Source organism: Lontra canadensis, unplaced genomic scaffold, assembly GCF_010015895.1.
Source record: "Lontra canadensis isolate GAN:19392208 unplaced genomic scaffold, GSC_riverotter_1.0 scaffold9, whole genome shotgun sequence".
NCBI classification, from domain to species: Eukaryota; Metazoa; Chordata; class Mammalia; order Carnivora; family Mustelidae; genus Lontra; species Lontra canadensis.
The window spans coordinates 18,072,059-18,097,404 of record NW_022631003.1 but is presented as its reverse complement, the minus strand read 5'-3'; the positions used below and the strand labels follow the sequence as shown (position 1 = coordinate 18,097,404).

General features: G+C 35.8%; 1 protein-coding gene across 1 annotated transcript; it reads left to right on the top strand.

Moving 5' to 3' along the window:
• The first annotated feature begins 548 nt into the window (after window positions 1-548).
• LOC116866209 (NKG2-A/NKG2-B type II integral membrane protein-like) lies at window positions 549-13,755 on the top strand. The gene is made up of 5 exons (XM_032854988.1): window positions 549-772; window positions 1,412-1,489; window positions 2,769-2,917; window positions 13,299-13,405; window positions 13,635-13,755. The coding sequence occupies exons 1-5, from the start codon at window positions 586-588 to the stop codon at window positions 13,753-13,755; spliced, it is 642 nt and encodes a 213-aa protein (XP_032710879.1). The 5' UTR covers window positions 549-585.
• The last annotated feature ends 11,591 nt before the right edge of the window (window positions 13,756-25,346 follow it).

Below are 25,346 nucleotides of genomic sequence, written 5' to 3'. Positions count from 1 at the left end.
CTCCACAATTACTCAAAGTAAAACCACTTGATAGCACTACATGACATTTTAGTAAAGAAACCTGAGCCTTAAATAAAAGTAATTTACTCCAGGAAATTCCTATATGTGCTAAAACTAATATTCCCTAATCTGGGGACCTAATTTTTTAAACCAATAATGCATTTAAAACTTGTAAAAAAAAATTGGTGCAGCATTTTCTTTCTAATACAGCATTTTAATATTAACCCAGTTATCTAATAGTACTGACATGTTCTGTGGAATCTGGCCTTACATTAATGAGGACAATATTATTCCTGACCTCTTTTCTTCTTCACTAATTTGATGCTTTACATGTTTCCAATCAATACTATGGTGTCAAACAGAGAATATCATTATAAAACCCACTTATTCTATCATAAAGCACTTCTTTAAAGCTATAAGGAAGGTAGTACCAGATTTTACATTGTTCAATTGCAAATGAGTACTATCACTCACCCCACACTCCACCCAGTGTGACTGTCCCAGCAATCTTGTCATTGCATACACTACTAGTCAAGACCTTCAGTACAGTCCTAGCCCTGTGCCTGACAGGACGCAGCTGCAGAGATGAATAACCAAGAAGTTACCTATGCAGAACTCAGTCAGGTTAAGGGTTCAAGAAGACAGCAAGTGAAAGCTAAGGGCACTAAAAGTCCCATTTCAGGAACTGAGCAGGAAATAACCTATGTAGAATTAAATCTTCAAGATGTTTCTCAGGATCTTCAAGGGAATGGCAAGAACTTCCAGTGGAAAGGTAAAACACTTAATACAGACATACAACTGTTCTAGTATATGCACTTGGGGAGCAGGGGTGCAGGGAATGAGTAGGGAATGATCTCCCATATTTTTCATTTGTGTGGATCAGAGCTTGGGGCTTGAATATGGTATTGTAATTGAAATCTGAGGATGGATCTTGTTCAAGTGTTGTAATTCGTGGTCTTTACTCAATCTCATGGAGGTAATATATTTATTGCAAATATAATGGCATATTCTGAAAGAAGAATTCAATGATAGAGGCAAGTTTGGGGTCCAAATTTTTATATGTGACTCCCTGTGCATTGTTGGCTTTCTTTTTTTCTTTCTTTCTTTCTTTTTTTTTTTTTTTTAAGATTTATTTATTTATTTCACTGACCGAGATCACAAGTAGTCAGAGGGGCAGGCAAAGAGATAGGAGGAAGCAGGCATCCCACTGAGTGGAGAGCCCAATGTGGGGCTCAATCCCAGGACCCTGGGACCATGATCCGAGCCGAAGACAGAGGCTTTAACCCACTGAGCCACCCAGGTGCCCCATTGTTGGCTTTCTTGTACATAAATTTCCTAAATGATTATTTTCTATCTGTGTTTTCTCAGCATTTTCATTTTTTTTTTCCCAACTATTTACCTTCATGTCCAGGGAAGCTCCTTGCTGACATTCTGGGAATCATCTGCCTTGTCTTGATGTCCACTGTGGTCACAATAGCTGTTATTCATTGTAAGTAAGTGTTTTCAATGACGACAAGGGAATTTCTCACATTAATGATCATCGGTGCTCGAAATGTTGCACAATATTATGGAATTGTATTACCTTATTTTAATGCATGCATGCTCTAAGTGTGGAATGTCAAAAGTAGAAATAACAGAATAACTCTATGTAGAGAGTATTACACACATATTCTGATTTCATACCTGAAATACAAGTTATGACAGAGACTTTATGGAGATATACAAGTTAGTTCTTGAGACTGGTTAGACCAAATACTGCAAAACACTGTGAGTTTTGATTCTTTAAACTTTTGAATTGTCTTCCCCCACATGTTCACTATTTTATTGAATTTTTATGGGTAAAATCAATTTTATCACAGAGATTTCTCATTCTAAATAATATACCAAACTTCAAACTAAGAAACTCAAATCATAATGATTTATTTAGTTTCATATTAAGTTTTATGAACATTGTTTTAATTTTTCTAGTTACTACAGGACCAGTGCAAAACAAGGCGTCTGTGGAAATAACGACCCAGAAAGGTAGAAAATCATTTCCAAAACTCTGATAGTAGGATAGCTTATATTTTATCTGTATCTTAAGCTAGACAAGGATGATAATAGATGGTTTTGGGGAAAACGAATTAGAAAATTGCGTAGTAAATTTTCATAATTGATGAGTATAGGAGAGTATTACTTCTTACACAACAGTATGCGGAAATACTCATTAAAGTCAGCATACGTGAGGTACCTGGATGGCTCAGTGAGTGAAGCGTCTGACTCTGGGTTTTGGCTCAGGTTATGAACTCAGGGTCCTGGGACGGAGCCCCATGTCGGCTCCACGCTCAGTGCAGAGTCTGTTTTAAATTCTCTCTCCCTCTCCCTCTGCCCTCTGGTTCATGCTCTCTCTCGCTCTCTCTCTCTCAAATAAATAAATAAATAGATCTTAAAATAAAATAAAGTTACTACACCCATTGTTATCAATGGCCTCAAATTTCCTCCTGCTTTAACATGATATAATATAAACCGTTATACAATTCCAAATAAATTGTTTTGTCCAGGGACTCGAAGTACATGTAGAGATGGACATTTTTGTTTGTTTTATCCTGGCACATAAGTAAGGGATGAAAGCCTGACTCTTCTGGGGATGTGCATGTGTTTTATTTTTGCCCGCTTGTGAGGGTGAAGTGATGTGTTGTATACACATTTGTGTATACATGTGTAAGTTGAAAACTTGCAAGTTTTAATATTCAAAGCCTTTTGGATACTATTTCATAATCTTTTTTTAGCTGATCCATGTTGTCATTGTCCAAAAGAGTGGATTACGTATTCCAAAACTTGCTATTACATTAGCACTGAAAGAAAACCATGGAATGAAAGTCGGTTGTCCTGTGCTAAGAACTCTACCCTGCTCTCCATAGAGGATGAAGAGGAAATGGTGAGGTTTCAAATGTTTGCAGCTTTTATTAAAAGCTTATCATTTAATATTGCATTTGTAGATCTCATCCATATAGTCATACATATTTATATTTCTTGTTTATTTATTTTAAAGTCTTTTACTATTCCATAGTTTGATTCTATGATATTTTGCTAATTTTATACCTTTAATGTATAGTTAATAATTTGTAGTTCTTGCTTTTCTTAGAAAGCCATACTTCTATAAGTACTCTTTTGCCTTAAATAACCTTACTATATTTTTTACCACCCATCAGGAAGAATATATGATTGGGGCACCTTAACCAGTGGGTTAAGCTTCTGCCTTCGGCTCTGGTCATGATCTCAGAGTCCTGGGATTGAGCCCCGCATCGGGCTCTCTGCTGGGCGGGAGCCTGCTTCCCCCTCCTCTCTCCCTGCCTCTCTGCCTACTTTTGATCTCTCTCTCTCTCTCTCTGTCAAATAAATAAAAAAATCTTAAAAAAAAAGAAAACTACATGATTGTGCATATTCATCACAAAATATTCAGAAGATAATTACAAATCAGATCATGAGCGAGAAGTTTAGAGCCCCTATTACCCCTGCCAGTTTTAATACTGTGAAATATCTTTGCTTATTTTTGGAATTTATATCGATGGAATCATGCAGTATACATTATTATATGTGTCTCCTTTTACTCTCATATGATATTTGTAATCCATCTTACTGCATTTGTCTGTAGTTTGTGAATTCTCACTGCTGCTGTCTTATATGAATATGACATTTTAAAATCAATTCTCAGAAATTTACTTCCTTTTTGTATGTGGGTGTTACGAATAATAATTTTATGAAAGGCTTTTTCTATGTGTTTTCCATGTATTGTATTTATAATAACTATTATACATAACTACATAGTATATAGTATATTTATGAAATGTGAATAATACATTTGTTAAAATAACAATGCATAAATGCAACATTGTAATTGTATTTATATATGATTATTATACATTTCCTTCAAAGCATTAGTATGAAATTGCTCAGTCATAGATATGTGTGTCTTTCAATATATTACAATTTCCCTACATTTATCTAATGTATTATGTAAATACATTTTACAAAATAGTCCCTTGATCCAAAATTCAGAGGTCTGTGGAAAATTATGACAAAAAGTTCTGGTGGTTATACAACAGTATCATTATCCTGGGGTGTGAGTTATTAGGGTATTCTCTTCGGTGAGAAGGACTCGAGCATGTCCCTTGCTCATTTCTCCTAGATGGTGTTTTCTTTTGTCTTCTTGGAAGTCCTTATCATGTTTTAAATATGAGTTCTTTTTTGAGTTTACAAGATGGAAATAGCTGTATATTGCATTTTTACTCCCCTATTGGAGTCCTTTAATGATCAGAATTTTAGTATTACCATGGTCCCATATATCATTTGGGTGTTAGTGATTATTTTGAACCTATTTCAGAAGTTCATCAAAGTTCATAAACATAATTTCCTATGTTGCCTCTATCTTTTTTCTTTCTTTATTAATTTTTCACTTTAATTAGAGTTTCTGATCCAAATGGAATTACTTTTGGTGATGTTGTATTTGCAATGCAGTGAGATATATATGAAGGTTATAGTTTTCTATATCATGAACCTAACTGATGGAGCATAATGTAAAGCAAAGTAGATCTTTTCATCATAAATAATTATACATATATAGTCATATATATGTCCACATATGTTCTAATGTGCTTCATATAAATAATATAGATAGTATATATCTTTACATAGATAATTATAAACACATGTAGCAGTCTTCACATTCTGTCACAACCCACAGCACTTTGAGTAAAATGTAGAGCCTTCCCTTCCTTGATGTCCCTTTACTGTGTCTCATTTCTACTTTGTTTTAAATGTTTCTTTACTTACGTTGAGTATTACATGAATGTTATCACTTTGCTTCAACTGATGATTTTCATTCAAATATTAAACAATTTAGACACTAGAGTTGAAGCAATGTCCCTTAGGCTTAATGATAGTTTTATACTTTCTTTTGTTTTCCATTTCTTCCTGATGATCCTTGCAAAATTCCTTCTGTTATCATTTAATTTCTGTTTGGATAATTCCCTTTAGCAGTTCTTTCAGAGTGGAGGTGGCGGTGACACTTTTCCTAGTTTTCCTTTATCTCACAATGTCTTGATTTCCCCTGCATTCCTGAGTGATGTGTCCCATGGATAGTCAATAGTTGCTTGAAATAACGCGCTTAGTGTCTACATTTTTTGTTTGTTTGTTCAGGTCTTTCTAGCATGCCTTTTTTCTATTATGTTCACTAGAGAGAAAAAAACATTTTGGGGCCTTTTGTCTGTGCACTTTGGTGTCTGGTTTGCTCCCCAGTCTGGGATATGTGAGGCAAAGAGAAATTCCAGGGCGTTCACCGCCATATCATTCCTTGGGGTTAGAGGGCGCAGTTCTGTCAGTTTTCTCATTATCTGTTTGAATGTTATGTTGTTTTGTGTATAATATCCAGGTGTTTTAGCTGTATTTGGTGGAGGAAGTAGGGACTAGCAGCATATCCTCTCTTTATTGCTGGAATAGGAATTCTGATATGTAGTGGTTCTAATGTGAATGTTCCTAAAACTGATAATGTTGAGCAACTTTCTTTGTATTTATTTGTCATCAATATATGCTTTTTGGTGAAGTATCTTGAAATATATTTGTTATATTTTTACTTTTTGTTATCGTATTTTGAGAATTCTTTCTGTATCCTGGCAGCAAGTTTTTTATTAGATGTATTATTTGTAAATATTTCCTTTCAGTCTATGACTTGTCTTTCTTTTCTCTTCAAAGCGCAGACATTATCTTAAGGAACTACACTTCATCAGTTTGTTCTTTTATGGATCATGTTTTGTTTCTCTCTAAGAAATCACTGCCCAACTTGAGGTCAGATGTTTTCCTAATACGTCTTCTTGAAATTTTATCATTTGCACTTACAGATGATCATCTTTTAACATTTTTGTATATGGTATAAGGTATATATTATTAATTTCATTTGAAACTAATTGTTTCCACAACATTTATTGTAACATTATACTTTCTCCACAGAATGACTTAGCATCATTGCTGAAATCTGCATTCCATATATGTGTGGGTATAAACTTTTCACTTTCTCTTCAGTTTCTTTAATCTTGTATATATTTTTATCAATCCATACTTTTAAAAATGTCTTTTTATAAACAGTAAGTTTATATTCTTTTTCAGAGTTATCATATGTATTCTAGATCTTTGCATGGCTGTTTACTTTTTTATTTCTATCAGTCTAAATGATTTTTTTAGTTAAGAATGAAAATTAGTTTTATCTTCTGCATCAGAGAAATCACATCATTTGGCCTTCTTTACTCTGCTAATGTGACAGATTAAATTAATGAATCGCTTCTTGGCCTTTTGGCTAAGATCAAGTGCAGGTTAAGTTAATGGAATTTCAAATGTAAATCCAACTTGGTATTGCTTCAATAATTCTACTTACGTCATAGTCCATTATTTTTGTATATTATCAGAACCAGTTTAGATTGCCACTGACATGTAATCTCCTTTTCTTAGTATTCCAAGAAAATGCACACAACACATACTTTATTGACCCTTTTTTCTACCTTGTAAGATTGTCTTTTTGGTTTTTAATTAATATTTCATCTTTCTTTACTCATAAGCATCTAAATATTCTATAACTGAGTATGAAAAGCTTCTGGATTATAGATTAAATTATATTAGAAGTTAAGAGAATTCTGATATTTTTATTTCCTTTTATTTTGGTTTTCACAAGTTGTATTTGGTAGGATGCTTTCAATTTTATGTCCAGTTTTAAACATATTTACGTATTTTCATGGTATTCTCTTATGTTAATTTTACTGTGGTACAATGTACATACAGGTGGTTGCACAAGCAATACATGCCAACAGCTGGCTGAATTCTCAAGTGTCACCATCATAGGAAGGAGAAAATGAATATTACCAGCACTGCAAAATGCCCCTTTCATGTTTTCACCTCCATTTACAAACATTTACATAAGTAGAATCATACAGTATGCATATTTTATTTTTGGCATTTTCAGGGGAAGATAAACTTGTGCTTTTCATCCATATAGTTGCATGAAGTTGTAAATCATCCAAACTCCTTGCTGCTCCATTGTCTAGTTCTACTACAGTGCATTCATCCATGCTATTGCTAATACTCTTGGATATTTAGGTATTGATCCACTTAGGCGGCCCTGAGTTACTCTACTCTCCGTACTTCACAGTCAACTTCAGTCTTGTATATGTTTAACACGTCTTTCTTCTCTAACTTTAACAGGCTCTTCTCTGTAGAGTGTCTTGAGAGGGAAACTACTCAGATCATCCATTTTATAACATTCTTCCTTTTGTGTATAAGTGACAGAGCTATGAATTGTCTCTAAACACTACTTTTGTTGCACCTTAAAACTTTTGATAATTCTCAGTTTTGTATCACCCAGTACAAGGTATTTTCACAAATTTCATTTTTGAACTATAAATATTTCAGAAGTGTGTCACTTTTCCACATGTTTGGAAATTCCCCAAATTTCTTTCATTGTTGCTTCTAATTTATTCCTTTAGACAAAAATTGATTAGTCTTTGGAAAATTTCTATCTTGTCAGTGTTTTATCCCTATTCATGACCTAGAAGAATAATTTCTATATATGTCAGTTTTGTCAAGCTGATTCCTAGAGCTCTGGCAGTCTTCCATGGGGCTCCTGATTTTGTGACTGTATGGTCTCTCATTTACTGATGGAAGAGCTTTTAAATCTCCAGCTGTGTTCATTGAATTGTTTATTTATCCTCCCATATCTGTCAGTTTCTATTTCATATGTATGAGGGTTCTATTGTAAGGTGAATAATACATATTTGTAATTATTTTATCTTCTCATATTGACAGGCTTACTATGTTGAAATGTTTCTTTTAAGTTCTAATAATATTTCTTGTTTTATTTATTTTTTTAAAGATTTTATTTATTTATTTGACAGAGAGAGATCTCAAGTAGGCAGAGAGGCAGGCAGAGAGAGAGAGGGAGGTAGGAGTCTCCCTGCTGAGCAGAGAGCCCGATGCTGGGCTTGATCCCAGGACACTGGGATCATGACCTGAGCCGAATGCAGAGGTTTTAACCCACTGAGCCACCCAGGTGCCCCAATATTTCTTGTTTTAACAGCTACTTTGTCTGATATTGTTGTAGCCATTTGTCCTCACTTACAGCGTTACTGCTTGGAGAGTGGATCTTTTGCTATCATTTTACTTTCACATCTTTCTGCCTTTGAATCTAAAGTGTGTGTGTTATGGAAAGCATAATGATGGATCTGAATTTTTTCTTTTTTATTCAAGATGACAATTTTTATTTTTCGATTGGAATATTTACTGAATTAACATGAACGTCATTATTGGGATAGTTGGATTTCGGTCTCCCATTTTTCTATTCATTCTATGTTTATGTTGTTTTCTTCTTCTACCTTCTCTGACATCTTTTGTATTAAACATATTTTAGTATCCTATACTAGTTCCCCTTTGATCTCTTAGCTATATTCTTAAGTTAGTTCTTTGTAGAAGCTGGGCGTTACAATTACATCTTTTATTTGTTTTTACTGAGATATAATTGACGTAACAGTGTGTAAATTAAAGGCGTGCAATGTGCTCATTTGCTCTTCGATGTATTACTGACTGATTACTATGGTAATGTTAGATAACGCCTCTCTCACATCACATTCTTACCATTATTGTTGGTGTTGAGAAGAGCAAAGATTTAGTCTTACCAAGTTTGAAGTTTATAATATAGTAATGATGACTATAATCACTATGTTGTACATTAGATTCCAGAACTTATTATGTAGTAGCTGTAACTTTGTTTTCTTAAACATCTCATCAATTCCCATGCCTTGCTGTCCCTGGTAAACAATATTATATTCATTGCTTTTTCAAGTTCAATGTTTTAGATTCCACATTTAAGCAAGGCCATACAGTATTTGTCTATTTTTGTCACGTACATAATGCCTTCAAGGTACATCCACTTGTCACAAATGGCAAGATTTTCTTCTTTCTCATGACTGAATAATATTTCATTGTGCATATATGTATGTATGTGTGTGTATACATATATATATATCACACCTTCTTTAACTCTTTATCCTTTGGCAGATACCTAGGTTCCTTCAATAATTTGGTTATTGAGAATAATGTTGCAATGAGCATGGTGTACAATAACCTTTGAGATACTAATTTGAGTTTTTAATATATATGTAGGAGTAACATTAGTACATAATATGGTATTTTTATTTGTAATTGCTTGAAAAAATGCATAATATGGTATTTTTATTTGTAATTCCTTGAAAAAAATTGTGGGAACACCAATTTATATTTCCTTCAAAGGATTTCCTTTTCTTCAGATCTTCACCAATATTCTCTTAAGGTTTTGGAAAAAACAATTTTAACAGGTGTGAGGTGATAATTAATTACGGTTTTGATATGCATTTCACTGATATTAGTGATTTGGGGTATGTTTCTTGTACCTATTGGCCATTTTTCTGTCTTCATAAAAATGTTACTCAGGCCCTGTTCCCATTTTTGGAATTGGATTATTTCTTTTGTTTTTATTGCAGTGGTGGGGCTATTTATAGATTTAGATCTCAGTCCCTTATCTGATCTGTTTACAATATTGCTCCTGTTCTGTACATCATTCTTCCAAACTTTTCTTCAACTTTTTTGTTCTTTCCTTTGCTGTGCACATACTCTTAATTTAATGCAGTCTCACTTTTCTATTTTAATTTCTCTTGCCTATCTTTTGGTGACTTATCCAAGAAATCATATGAAGGATCTTTTTGTTTTGGTCTCTACCAGTGATTTTATATTTTTATTTGTTTTTACCTTGCTTATTTTTGTCTCTTTTTTCAGCTTGAAGAATTACCTTTAGCATTTCTGTTGGGCAGGTCTAATGGTTCAAATTTCTTCTGAAATGTGGCCTTAACCAACCACCACTAGAGAGTCATGCCACTTTCCTCTGACTGCCATCTGGGGAAAGAGTTGAAACTTTGACACACCATCTCCTGGGATGCTGGGAAAGTCTTTATCTCTTCTTCGTTTCTGAATGACAGCTTTGTTGAGTAAGGTATTCTTGGTTGACAGTTGTTTTCCCCTTTGATTGTATTAACAATATCATCCCACTCTCTCCTGTCTTATCCGGGAGAAGAAGGTATTGCTGAGAGGATCTTTTTGATGTCTGATATGGCATGTAGACCTCAGAGTCCTCAAAGCAATATTGGAGCTACAATGCTGTCTACTTCCCTCCATGTTCTCCTCAAGGAATTTCATAGTTTTATGGTATCTTATGTTTAGGTCTTTGGTCCATTTTGAGTTAACATTAGTATATGGTGTAAATGTAAGCATCGGATTTCATTCTTTTGCAAAGAAATCGTCAGTTTCCCAACTATTTGTGAAAGTCAATTTCCCAACACCTTTTGTAAAAGGTACTGTTCCTTCCCTATTGAACATCTTGGCACCCCAATTGAAATCATTAGACTGAATATACATTGGTTTGTGTTTGGGCATATTTTTATTTTTTTTTTTTTAAGATTTATTTATTTATTTGTCAGAGAGAGAGAGCACAAGCAGGAGGGAGTGGCTAGCACAGGGAGAAGCAGGCCTCCTGCTGAGCAAGGAGCCCTATGCTGGACTCGATCCCAGGACCCTGGGATCATGACCTGAGCAAAAGCAGAAACTTATCCAACTAAGCCACCCTTGAGTCCCAGGATGTATTTTTAAGTTACTGTTTCCATGAAGGACTTATGGCCTGGGGCTTCTTATACTGGTGTGACACCCTCCGATCTAACTTGTGTCCATGGCATGTGTGGATTCTATGGTAGAAAATGTGGTCTCAGGCTGCTGAAGATGGAAGATGTATCACCCATTCCATGGTTTTCACACAAATTCAGTCACCTCATGCTCCACCCTGTTCCTTCAGGAGTATTTCATTTCTGTGTTGGCATGTGTTCTTCAGTCATTTCATTATGTTTTGAGTTGTAGACATAGTTCTATTATTAGTTTGTTGAGCCTCTGGGGTCCATAATATTTTTTAATTGATATTTAAGAAGTTGTTCATTCTTTGTGACTTATGATTATTTTTCTGCACTGCTTCTCCCCCCTGCTTCTCTTTTCCTTCTCAGATTGTATTTAGACCTATGCTGGTTCTCCTGGTACTGTGTTGAACGTTTCTGGCTGTGTTAATGTTTCTGTTTTTTTGCTCTCTTTCTGTGAGATGAGTAAATCCATTATTCCCTCCTCAATGTCATCAGTTTTGTCCTAATGTATCCCAGATTTTCTGGAGAGCCAATTTAGTGAATTTTCAAGTAGGTATATGATGATAAACCAAGAGTTTCTCTGTGATTTATTCATGTACTTTTACTTCTCTATTGATATTTCTTACATCCTATATTGCTACCATCATATGTTCATTTAATTATCTGAACTGTTTCTTTGTAATTTCCATATATTTATAAATAGTACTATAAAATGCTTTTTTTCTCCCATCCAAGTACTAACCAGGCCCGACCCTGCTTAGCTTCTGAGATCAGATGAGATCGGGCGCGATCAGGGTGGTATGGCCATAGACTAAAATGTTTTTTATCTAATAAACATAACATTCTTATCTCAGTAGAAGTTTATATTGACTTATGTTTTCTCCTAGTATGGAAGAGATTGCCAGTTTCTTTTCATGTTTTTTTTTTTAATATTTAGGTAGATAGTTTTGATAATATAATTTAGTCATCATGCAGTCTATTTCATATTCTTAGATTTGTATTTTTTGTAAGTTGCACAAATTTTATTGCAGAATCTTCTTCCCTCAAATCTGCCTGCTAATATTTTTGTTCAATGTTACCAAATTCTTATATTTTAGCCTGCATTCCTAGGGATTGTCCTTGTGACTTTGTAGCTTAGATGTTACCTACAAGTACTCTTAAAAACTGTGTTCAAAGTCTGCAGGTGAATAGGACTTCCATGCTCTGCCATGAGATGTGTGTGTGTGTGTGTGTGAGAGAGAGAGAGATTGTGTGTGTGCACGCATATGAGTGTGAGAAGGAATTGCTCACAACTGGAATATCAGTTCTCAAGTCTCCTGCTTTTACTTTCTACTGATCTCCTCTCCATGTATGCATAATTATTTTTCCATCAGCCAAGAGTGTACAGAGAGCTCATGTCAACTCTTCTGTTGTTCCTTCATTAATAGCATTTTCCTATTATATTTATGGGAGCCACAGTGCTTGACAGAAAAACTGCAACCTCCAATATATTTTTTTTTTTTCGGAATGGAAAGAATTTTATTGATACCTGAGAAAAAGTGCAGGAGAAACATTCCTACCGACCATGTAGCCTGCCCACTGGGCTAGACTAGGCCCCAAGACTTCTCTCTTCCTGCTTTTGAGCTTTGGGTCGTTTGGGGCCCAACTGATGAATACCAAACAGCTGGGGAAGTATGCAGCCTGAGTCTGGAGAGACAGCATGTGTAGTCATGGTTCCTGAGGCCAGGGCAGGGTCAGCAAGGAAGATATGCTGATCAAGACCTAGAGTCTCTTGGGTCACAGCCCCAATTCCAATGAAAAACAACTCCTTCCAACTTCCTGGTTTCTAGCCAGCAGGGCTGTCATCTTCTCCTGACACACGTATAGGTTTTCATCATTCATTAACAAGCAAAATCATCACTCTGAGCTGAAAAGTCAATGGGCTATTTCAGTCCCTTCCCCACTGCTGATTGAGTCTCCCCTGTGGCACCAGCACAATTGCTTTCTGCAGCTTCTCCAAATTGTGGAACTACAAGCTTCTGGATCACTGAGATACGGTGGGAAGGCGGGAAGGCAAGGGAGCAGTGCTGGGCAAGAAGACTACAGATGCGCTTCTTTTCATTTAAATCTCTAGGAGGTTTTCAATAATAGCTATTTCATAAAATATTATTAGCCCTTGATCAGTTATCAGAACTCTGAAATTGTTGCCTCTGTCAGTTTGTCCTCTTCATTTATTTCTACTAAGTTTTTAAAAAAAATTTTTTTTTTTTAATTTGATACACAGAGACCACAAGTAGGCAGAGAGGCAGGCAGAGAGAGATAGGGAGGCAGGCTCACTGCTGAGCAGAGAACCAGATGAAGGGCTTGATCCCAGGACCCAGGGATCATGACCTGAGCCAAAGGCAGAGGCTTCAACCCACTGAGCCACCCAGGTGCCCCTCTACTAAGATATTTTTATAACATGTCCTGTGTGTAACATTACTTGAAAATTTGAAAGAGTCTATAAAGTCAGAATTACCTATGTTTGTTTTTGCAAAATTCAAATAAAAGCTCTTGTTTGACTTCTAAAAAAAATTTTTTTTCTCATAGTATTTGTTGAGCTTCTTCATTAGTTCTTCATGGATTAGTAGAGATTCCCAGAACATCAGTATTAATTCATCTGTGTGGCCAAAAGTCTCCACCTCCTTTCCTAAAGTGTAAGTTTTTTGACCACTTGTTTTATGTCTTAAGAGGATTAATCTTACAAAGAATAAAAGCAATATGTGAACAATTATATAACACAATTGTGAAAATGTTTCCATAAAAAATGATATGGGAAATATTCAGATTTAGATGTACAGCCATTAGTCTAAATCAACTATTTATTCTTTAGTATATTGTGATTCATATTTTTAAGATAATGAGATCTAATTCTCTGTATTTTAGGTCATCAGTTTCTTCAGAGAGTGACAAGAAGTGTCCCTTTTTCAACTTTGACTCAAAGAAAACTTATTTTGAATCCTGCTTGGATCAAAAAAAATATGTTTGTAAGCTCTGGGCATTTTAGTCACCTAATTTTGGTATAATGCTATCTTACCATCTATAAAGAACATATTTCTTATTTTTTCAAAAGTCATACAACTATTATCTCATAATATATTTGAGATATAATTTTTAGAGCAATTTTCGGTTCACAACAAATTAAGAAGAAGGTACAGAGATTTCCTCTATTACCCCTGAATACACAAGTGCATGGCCGCACCAGTTATCAGCATCACTCACTCGAATATTTTTTTACTGAAGGTCCCACTAAGTTGGCTGAAGAGTGGGGGACTCCATTTCAACCAGTCTCCTAAATTTAGCCAGGAATCTACCAAGCCACTTTGGACACCCATGAAACCAGCCTGAGATATAAGATTATACACGTCTGGATCTCTATGGGGGCTAAGGATCATCCGTGGAGAGGTTCAAAAGATAGAGTTGGGTTTGCACAGACAGATGTTGCAGGACAGAAGGAGGGAGAGCCAAAAGAAACCAGTCATTGGAAATTAATACCCCATGTCAAAAGCACCCTCGGCTTGGGGACCAGCGATACCTTGGAGATAGGTGGCTGCAAGACAGGAAGGGACTGATAACAGTGTTCAAAAAGAACAAAGGGGCTTAAGGGACAATTGCAGGGACCAGGTGGCCTAGATGTGGACACATGGACTGGCCACGACCACTGCCTGAGAGGACCCAGTGGAGATTTGAGTCAGCGGTCCCTGGTGCTTGACAGCTACTGCTGCCACCATAGTCACCTCCACCACTACTGCTGCCACTGCAGCTGAAAGTACCCAACTTTGTCTGGAGACATGGTCCTGGGAGCAGCAACCACCAGGGCAGGGCTTGCCCAAATTGGTATCACTCACGATTTTTGTGGCACAGGGGTACAGAGACAAGTGGGGGTCTCAGCCGGCCACTGAGAGGGTCACTGGGAATGCACACCACCTGTGGGAGGTTGCATTATTCAGTGGGGTTTGCAGAAGGGGCCTCTGTGTTCTGGACAATTCAGAGAGGAGCAGAGGGTGGCTTCTCCCTGAGGCAGAGGTCTGTGTGTGGACAGATTACTTTGCTCTGAACCTCCAAAATGGCATGAAAAACCACCAGATAAGAAGAGCCAAGAACAAAAGCCTGAAAAAACAGTTTCCATAACACCCAGTCCCATGATAGGAACCAGGGCAAATCCACCCAACTGGATTAACTGAAAAACAACACAGCAGAACCCTCCCTGCAGAAGACAAGCTGAAAGAACAAGAGGACACAACACAAGGATCCCCATAAAACTATAAAAACCCCAACACCAGAGGAATACCGTTTATTAAGCCCTGATACTGCCTCACAGCCTTATATTTCTGAGATAACAATTTTTCTCTCTCTTTATTTTTAATTCTTTCTCATGATTCATGCTCTTTGTTGTTGTTGTTTTGTTGTTGTTCTAACCTACTAACCATTTCAGCTAGATGTTTAATTAATGCAACATATTCCATAGTAACATTTTAACTTGAATGTTTCATATATATAGTTTTTTCTTTTTTTCTCATATATAGATAGATAGATATAAGCTTCAATGTAGTCCTTTATTCCCTATTCAGTAATACCTTTACATACATACCACTTTTAATTTCTCTGTATATCTGGTAAGTTGAGTTCTCTAACAAAGATATCAAAATACACCCAGGAAGAACAGAAATGGGCATTCCTTGCCCACACTGAGGAATTATAACCACCTTCCCAACATCCCTCTTTGTTATTTATTTATTTATTTGTCTTTTTATTTGCTTGTTTTTCTTTTGTACTTTATAAATATTACTCTTGTGGCTCTTTTGGCTGGAATTGTTTTTTTTCTTTTTTTTCTCTTTCTTTGTCTTTTTCTTTTTCTATTTCTTTTTCTTTCTTTTTGGTGGTAACATCTGTTTGCTCCGAACCTTCCCAGGTGCTTCTTGACTGGATAGTGATTGATATTTTTGGCTGTACATCCCCTCAACCACAACTTAACAGAATGATGAGGAGGAAGAACTCCCAACAAAGAAAAGGTCCAGAGACAATGGCCTCTTCCACAGAACTAATGGATATGGATTAAAGCAGGAGGTCAGAAATAGACTTTGGGGTAGCAGTTATGAAGACAATAGGCCAGAAAAAAACTGTTAATGGCAACATAGATTCATTAAGGGAAGAAGTGAGAGCAGATTTAGCAGAACTTAAAAATGCTATCAATGAGATACAATCTAATCTAGATACTTTAACAGTTATGGTAAATGAGGTAGAAGAAGGAATTTGTGATCTTGAAGACAAACTGATAGGAAAGAAGGAGCAGAAGGAGGCCTGGAACAAAGAGCTTAAAGTCCATGAAAACAGAATTAGAGAAATAAATGGTGCCATGGAACGTTTCAATATCAGAATTATTGGGATCCCTGAAGGGGTGAAGAGAGAGAGGGGACTAGAAGATATATTTGACCAAATTGTAGCCAAGAGCTTCCCCAATCTGGGGAATGATAGAATCAATCCTGTCCTAGAGGCAGAGAGGACACACCCCAAAATCAGTGAGGGCAGACCAATGCCCAGACATGTAATAGTAAAACTTGCAAATCTTAGAATGAAGGAGACAATTTTAAATGCAGTTGGGAGGAAGAGATTCCTTATGTAAAGAGGGAGGACGATCAGAATAACGTCAGACCTGTTCACATCAATCTGACAAACCAGAAAGGTCTGAAAAGACATATTCAGGGTGTCAATGAGAAGAATATGCAGCCAAGAATTCTTTACCTGGCAAGGCTGTCATTCAGAGCAGATAAAGAGATAAGAAGCTTGCAGGACCTGCAGAGGCTGAAAGAATATGTGACCACTAAGCTGGCCCTGTAAGGGGGTTCTATAAAAGGAGAAAGACCCCAAGAGTGATACAGAACAGAAATATACAGAGATAATCCATAGAAACAGGGACTTCACAGGCAACACGATGACAATAAAATCTTATCTGTCAATAATCCCTCTCAATGTGAATGGCCTAAGACAATGGAATGTCCTTTTCCTTGTAGTGTTGAGTATCCCATCTACACATATGTGTTTCTCACTATGCAGAAGGGAGAATATAAGAAAGAAGCTGCTTAATATACACACAGAACAGTATTTATAGGGAGTTAATCAAGTGTGTAGTCAGAGTAGAAAGAGTCATGGAGGAGTGCCTGGTGGCACAGTCAGTTAAGTGTCTGATCAGGTCATGACCTCAAGGTCATGAGACCAACCCTCTGTCCAGCAGCATGCTCAGAGCCAGCTGCTAACACTCTCTCTTCCTTGCTCTCTGTCCCTAACCCCTTCTTTCAAATAAATAAATAAATCTTAAAAATAAATACCATAGACTAATGATGATAATAGCTTTGCAATACAGCTTTACATCCAGAATTGTGAAGCCTCAGGCTTTGGTTTTCTTTTTCAACATTATTTTGTCAATTTGGGTTTTTTTTTTTTTTTTCCATATCAATTTTAGGATTGTTTGTTCTAGCTCTGTGAAAAATGGTGATGATATTTTGATAAGGATTGCAGTGAACCTGTAGTTGCATTGTGTAGGATAGATTTTTTAAGAATATTTGGTCTTGAGGAAATTGAGAGGAAGGGCAGGGAACAATGGAGGGTCAGGAGGGAAAAAAAATAAATAAGATGGAATCGGAGGGAGAAAAATCATAAGAGACTCAATCTCACAAAATAAACTGAGGGTTGCTTGAGGGTGGGAGGTAGGGATAGGGTGGCTGGGTTGTGGACACTGGGGAGGGTATGTGCTATGGTGAGAGCTGTGAAATGTGTAAGCCTTACATTACACATTACACAGATTTACAGACCTGTACCCATGGGGCAAATTATACGTTATACGTTAATAAAAAATAAAAGAATATCAGTTCTTTCTATCCATGAACATGGAATGTTTTTGATTTCTCTCTCTGTAGCTTCCTCAATTACTTTCATGAGTGTTCTATAGTATTCACAGTACAGATTCTTTATCTCTTTGGTTAGGTTTATTCCTATATCTATTATGTTTTGTTGTTGTTCTTGTTTTTCTTGTTGCAATTATAAGCAGGATAAATTCCTTGATTTCTATTTCTTTTGTCTCATTGTTAGGATACGGCAGTACAACTCACTTCTGTGCTTTGATTTTATATTCTGCGCATTTCCTGAATTCCTGTGTGAGTTCTAGCAAATTTTTGTTGGAATCTTTGGGTTTTTTAAATAGACTATCATTGTTGTTTGTGAAGAGTAAAAGTTTGGCTTCTTCTGTGCTGATCTGGATGCCTTTTATTTCTTTCTGTTGTCTGATTGCTGAGCCTAGGACCTCCAGTACTATGTTGAACAACAGCGGTGAAAGTGGACTTGTCTGTTGTGTTCCTGACCCTCTGATACTGTTAGTGGGAATGCAGTCTGGTGCAGACACTCTGAAAAACAGTATGGGGATTCCTCAAAAAGTAAAAAAATATGGCTAATTTATGACCCAGCAATTGCATTACTAGGTATTTACCCCAAAGATACAAATGTAGTGAGAAGAACAGTCATAGGCTCCTAAATGTTCATAGCAACAGTGTCCACAATGGCCAAACTATGGAAAGAACCCAGATGTCATCAAGTGGTGAATGGATAAAGAAGATGTGGTATATACAGAATGGAGTATTATTCAGACATCAAAAAGAATGAAATCTTGCCATTTGCAATGACGTGCATGGTACTAGATGGTATAATGCCAAGCAAAATAAATCAGCCAGAGAAAGACCAACACCATATGATTTCACTCATATGTGGAATTTAAAAACAAAACAGATGAACATAAGGGAAGGGAAGGAAAAATAAAATAAGATGAAAATTGAGAAGGAGGCAGTTCATAAGAGATACTGAACTCTAAGAATCAGAGGGATGCTGGAGGGGAGGTGGGTGGGAGGAAGGGAAAATTGGCTGACGGGCATTAAGGGGACACTTGATGTAATGAGTGCTGGGTGTTATATACAACTGATGAATCACTAAGTTCTATCCTTGAAAAATGAAAAAAAATAGTAATTAAAAAAGAAAAAGAAAAAAGAAAAGAAAGAGTCTCAGAGAAATCAAGAATATAAAGATTAATGTGGTATTTTTTTCTGTGTCTGACTTTCTGAGAATGTGCATTAGGTATTGAACAAAATGGGCTTGTTATTCTAGATCCCAGAGTTACAAGTACTCATTTCAGTACTAAATTCAGAGGAAGATGAACCCCTTTCATAATTTACTGTGGTTGTACCAGAGCAGAACAGGTATTCTTTGCAGGCACTCAGTTCCAAAGAATATGCAGAAAGGACAAAGTTGTGTCTGTCCAATCTCCTGTACCCAATTTATTAAGGGGAAAATTTTATTTTCTGATAATTAATGAGGGTAATATTATGGATAAAATAAGACTTTAGCATTTAAAATGTGTTTTTCTGCCCTTAATTGCAACCACTGGTTCTTTGTGGCCCATCCTAAAGCAATATGTAAATATCTATCTTTTGTCCCCCTCAAATATGCTGGATTGAATAAGAATAATAGTGCAATCTGAGAGGTGACGGAAAGTAATTTTCACAAGGGAAATCAATGTGATAATACCAAAAGTTAGGACATGTATAATTAGGATCTTACAAGGTGAGGGAAACAATTAGCAGGTTACTTGAAGAAATAATGGCTGAAGCTGTTTCAATTATGTTGAAAAACACCACGTTAAATTCAAGAAGCCCAGCAAAACCAAATATAAAAAAATAATAAGAATAATTGGATCACATGTGGGCACATTGTAGTCATACTTCTGAAACACATAAAAAATATTGAAAGCAATGAGAGAATAACAACACTTTATATGCCTAGAACTTCATTCAAATTAATGAAATTTAGGAGATAATAGAATATTCATCTCAAGTAAAAAACATGCCATCCAGAATTTTATTTCATTAATAGTCTTCCAGAATGCTGGTAAATTAAAACATTTTCCAACAACTACTCAAAACATTCAAAAAAAAAAAAAAAAAGGAAGAAATGTGAGTAAAACTTCAAAAATCACTCTGTGAGGCCAGCATTACCTTAATAACAGAATGAGACAAAGACTCTACCGTTAAAGAGGACGATAAGCCAATATGCAGAATGAACATGGATGCAAATATTCTCAAGAACATACTAGCAAATCAAATCCAACAATAATTAAAATAATCAAGTGGGATTTAATTTTTTGCTACAAGATTGGTTCAATATTCACAAAGCAAACAATGTCATACACTACATTTAAAGAAATAGGTTAAGAACAATTTGATCATTTCAATAGATGTAGAAAAAGCATATAATAATATGCGATAATCACTCATGATTAAAAATCCCTCAATAATAGAGGGATAGAGAGAACATACTTCAAAGTAATGCAAACCACATATGAACCATGCACAGCTAATATCATCCTCAATGGGGACAAACTGAGAGCTTTTCTTCCACAGTCAGTAACAGATTGGGATGACCACTGGCACCATTGTTATTTAACATAGTACTGGTGGTCCTGGCCTCAACAGTCAGAGAACACAAAGAAATAAAATGCATCCACATCAGCGGGGAAGCCGTCAAACGTTCACTATTTGCAGATGACATGATACTATATGGAGAAAACCCAAAAGACTGCAACAAAAATTGCTAGAACTGATGCAGTAATTCAGTAGAGTCACAGAATATAAAATCAATGTACAGAAATCTGTTCCATTTCTATACTCCAGTAATGAAACAGCAAAAAGGGAAATCAAGGAATCAATCCCATTTTTAACTGCACCAAAATCATGAGTTACCGAGGAATAACACTAACCAAAGAGGTGAAAGGTCCATACTCAGAACACTATAAAATACTAATGAAAGAAATTGAAGAAGACACAAAGAATGTAAAAACATCCATCCTCATGGATCGGAAGAGCAAACTTTGTTAAAATGTCTATAGTACCCAAAGAAATCTCCATACTTAATGCAATCCTTATCAAAATACCAACAACCTTTTTCGCAGAGTTAGAAAAAACAATCCTAAAATTTGTTTGGTTCCCGAAAGACATCCAATGGCCAAAAAACCCTTAAAAGAAAAGGCAAAGCTGGAGGCACCCCAATTATTTACTTCAGGTTGTATTAAAAAGCTGTAGATAAAAGGCATCTGCACAGCAAAGGAAGCAATCAATAAAATTAAAACACAGTCTATGAAATGAGAAAATATATTTGCAAATGACATCTCTGTTAATGCAATAGCATCCAAAATATGTAAAGAAGTTATAAAACTCAACACCCAGAAAACAAATAATCCATATAAAAAATGGGTAGAAGACATGAAGAGACGTTTTTCCAAAGATGATTTCCCGATGACTAACAGACACAGGAAAAGATGCTGAACATCATTCATCATCAAGGAAATACAAATCAAAAGTACACTGAGACATGACCTCACACCTGTTAGAATAGCTAAAATGAACAACACAGGAAACAACAGGTGCTGGAGAGGAAGCAGAAAAGGGGAGCCCTCCCACAATGTTGGTGGGAATGGAAACTGATGTGGCCACTCTGAAATATAGTACAGAGGTTCCTCAAAAAGTTAAAAATAGAACTACTCTATACTCCAGCCATTGCACTAATTGCTATTTACCCAAATGATGCAAAAATACAGATTTGAATGGATTCACGCACCCAGTGTTTATAGCAGCTTTATCCACAACAAAGAAATTATGGAAAGAACCCAAATGTTCATCAAGTGGAGAATGCATAAAGACAAGGGTTTACATATCTACCATGGAATATTACTCAACCATCCAAAAAGAGTGAAATGTTGACTTTGCAATGACTTGGGTAGAGCTAGAGAGTATTAAGGTAAGCAAAAAAGGTCAGTAAGAGAAAAAGAAATACCATATGATTTCACTTGTATGCGGATTTAAGAAAGAAAATGATTGAACACGGAGGGGAAAAAAAGGAGAGGCAAACCATCTGAGGGTTACTGGAGGGGAGAGGGACTGTGGAAGGGTAAAATTGGTGAGGAGTATTAAGGAGTGCACTTGTCATGGTTACCATTAGGTGTTTTATGTAAGTGATTATTCACTAAATTCTACACCTGAAATGGAAAAAAAATAAAAATGATAAAACCAACCAAACAAACAAAAAAGCCAATGACAAGATTTCTTTTTTTCATTTCTGAATAATAACCTACTGCATGTATGTCACAGTGTCTATATTTATCCTTCTGTTGTAGACACTTAGGGTGATTCTCTACTGTAACTAATATGAATAATGCTCTAATGAACATGGAACTAGAGATCTTTCTTTCCGAGAGTGGTGTCCTTTCCTTTGGATATATGCTGCATATCTTGGAGAAATTCTGGGTTTGGTTCCAGACCAGTGTGATAAAGTCAAATGTCACATTAACCCAGTCATATGGATTTTTGGTTTCCCAGTGCATACGAAAGTTATGTTTACACTATAATGTATTCTATTCAGTGTGCAGGAGCATTATGTCTAAGAAAATAAAGTACATGTTTTATCTAAAACATATGTTCTTGCTGAAAATGCTAAACATCTCCTGAGTTTTGAGCAAGTTGTAATCATGAGTCACAGATCACAATAACAAGTTTAGTAATAATGGGAAAGTTACAAAGATGTGAGAATTACCAAAATGTGACACAGACACATGAAGTGAGAAAGTGCTCTTGGAAAAATGGTGACAGTACACTTGCTCCACACAGAGTTACACAAACCTTCAATGTATAAAACACATAATATCCCCTAAGGGCAATAAGCAAAAGCAATAAAAGGAGGTATGTCATCCCCTGAAGTGGAATTGACACTTCTGTTTTTAAGTTCATTAGGAATGATAGGTTCACATAACCCAATTCATGATACAAGAGGAGGAATGATGAAATGATTTGCATTTGATGCAAACTAGATAATATGAAATTTTATTTTTTTTTTAAGATTTTATTGATTTATTTGAGAAAGAGAGCACAAAAGAGAGAGCGGAATAGGAAAGTGCAGAGGGAGAAGCAGGTTCTCTGCTGAGCAGGAAGCCCAACATGGAGCTCAATCCTAGGACCCTGAGATCAAGACCTGACCCAAAGGCAGACCTTAACCTCCTGGGACACACAGGCGCCCTTATTTCCTTTGGAGTTCGTAGTCATATATCTGTGTTTTAAAAGTCTATATATTTCTGCTGTCTTATTTTTTGGTTAAGAGCAATGCTTAAAAATTAGCTTTGTTTCCCCCTATGTTCCTAGAATTTGTTTTTTGTCCTTTATTGACAAATGTCCCTTTTAAAAAAGAGATAACTGGTTATGATTGACAGATGAATCAATGAATAATGTCATGAGTAGTTACTTAATATTGTAGCCTCTGCCATGGTGACATAGTTGAATATTGTCTAAAGTTTTAACCTTCCCAGAGACATTTATTTTTATCATGTGAAATTTAAATAACTTATTTACAAATAATAAAGTTGAAGGTAGGAATCTAAAGAACTAGGGCAGAGAAATTGAGAACAGTTTGGGAATTTATAATAGCAACAGTTACCATAAAGCTGAAAATGTAGTAGTTACTCAAAATAGTTGGAGGTAAATATCAGTAATTTCCTATTCTAATGGGATGATGTTTTCAGATTTTTCCCATTATAATAGAAATGACATAAGGAGAGTGTAAGGGAAAGAAGCATGTTATGCCAAGACTTAGCAATGTGTAAAAATAGAACTGAAAAGATAAAAATAGAAAAAAAAATAGAACTTTAAAGATACTCTTTAAAGATCTGAATTTTCAGGTTTCAGCACTTGCGACTGAGAAAGAAGCAAGCTAACAGCATGGGTGGTCAAGCCTCTGAACCCAGTATCTTGTGGAACATAAACATTTCTCAGAGTCATGTCGCAATTAAATGACACACTACGAGCTGAAAGTCTCGGACATTCTGGAGGTGTGTGATGAGATAAAGTGTCTTCAAAACAGCCCAAGTGTAAGGATTTCCTGTTCAAATTTTAAGTGACACATTGAGAGAAATCTACTTTTTCCACTATTGTCTCTCTCTGAGCACTCACAGGGCCGGCAGTCTGTGAAGACCACAGATACTGTCCGGTAACAAGAGTAACCTGGTCTCCCAGTGGAAGATGTAGGACTCTGGCCAACAGAAGGTATGTGTCACTCCTCTGCTGTCTCTCTCCTAGCCACCTCACTTAGTGGGAGATACAGATGCTGGATGGGATACAACAAATACACAATGAAATCACAGAGAACACTGGTTAACTCTATTCCAACAACTCAGGGTAACAGGAATAAATATGATATTTGTCAGAGAATATCTTAAAATATTCATATTCTTGCCTGTGGAGAAGTAGTCAAGTGTATACACACAAAGATGATAAAGGTTTATAAATGCATATAACTTCACGTGAAATCTCATAAACATCGTGCATGACAAGGAACAGTTAATTTGGATTTGCCATCAACATAGAAATAATTTCATGTATTACTTGATACTTAGCCCAGCCTTTAAAAATACATTCTTGAAATAAAATCATGCAATCATGAAGGCCAAATATAATTCTTCATATACTTTCTAAAATAAAACTGTATAATTTTTCCTAATATCAGGAGGAGGTAAATTTCCTAATGTGCTAATTTAAGCTTACCTTAAATAAAGACAAGATTTCTAAAAAATATGAACAAAACATTACAAAAGATTTTACCACACTGATGAAGACCGCCCTGTGAATCACATTATATAGTATGATATGAATCAGAAACAATAATATGGCAATGGGTTAAAAATACAAATAAAATAACTAATATTATTAAGAGTTTATAAAAGTCTGCTTGAATCTTAAGTGTTTTACATGTATTAGAGCATACATATTTTTATCTCAATGACAGATTAGTAAACTAGGTAGCTAGACACAAAGTGACTTTTAAAAGATCACGTATTGTACCTTTGAGAGCCAGGAGGGATTCTAGAGCTCACTGACAGCAGAGCTAATTATGTGAATTACTAGATTTCGTTTATTTGAGTTATAACAATTGCTTGCACAATAAAGCCACCTTCACTGCCTTTGATAGCCATAGATTGTTTCTGAGTTCAGAACAACACTATTCTTCCATAAATGATCTCTACTTTTGTTTATCATTTTATACTTGCATATGTTGATCATTTTATTTTATACCTGCATATGTTGGTCATTATCAATTATGCTTTTCTGGTGTCAAATAAGGATTTTTAGAAATCTTTTCTATTATCGTCTTCTTTTGGTTTTCAGCCGTATTATTTAGGTTTTGGATAAGTGTAGTGTGTCATGTAGTATTTTTTTAAAAATATTTAATTATTTATTTGACAGACAGAGATCACAAGTAGGCAGAGAGGCAGGCAGAGAGAGAGGGAGAAGCAGGTTCCCTGCTGAGCAGAGAGCCCGACAGGGGACTCGATCCCAGGACCCTGAGATCATGACCTGAGCCGAAGGCAGAGGCTTTAACCCACTGAGCCACCCAGGCGCCGCATGTGTCATGTAGTATTTTTCACCATATACAGTATTTCTTTAAAATTTAATTATTTCCAGAATTCTACAATCATTCAAATTTAAGGTCATTTAATAAGACCTCAACACATTTTACTAA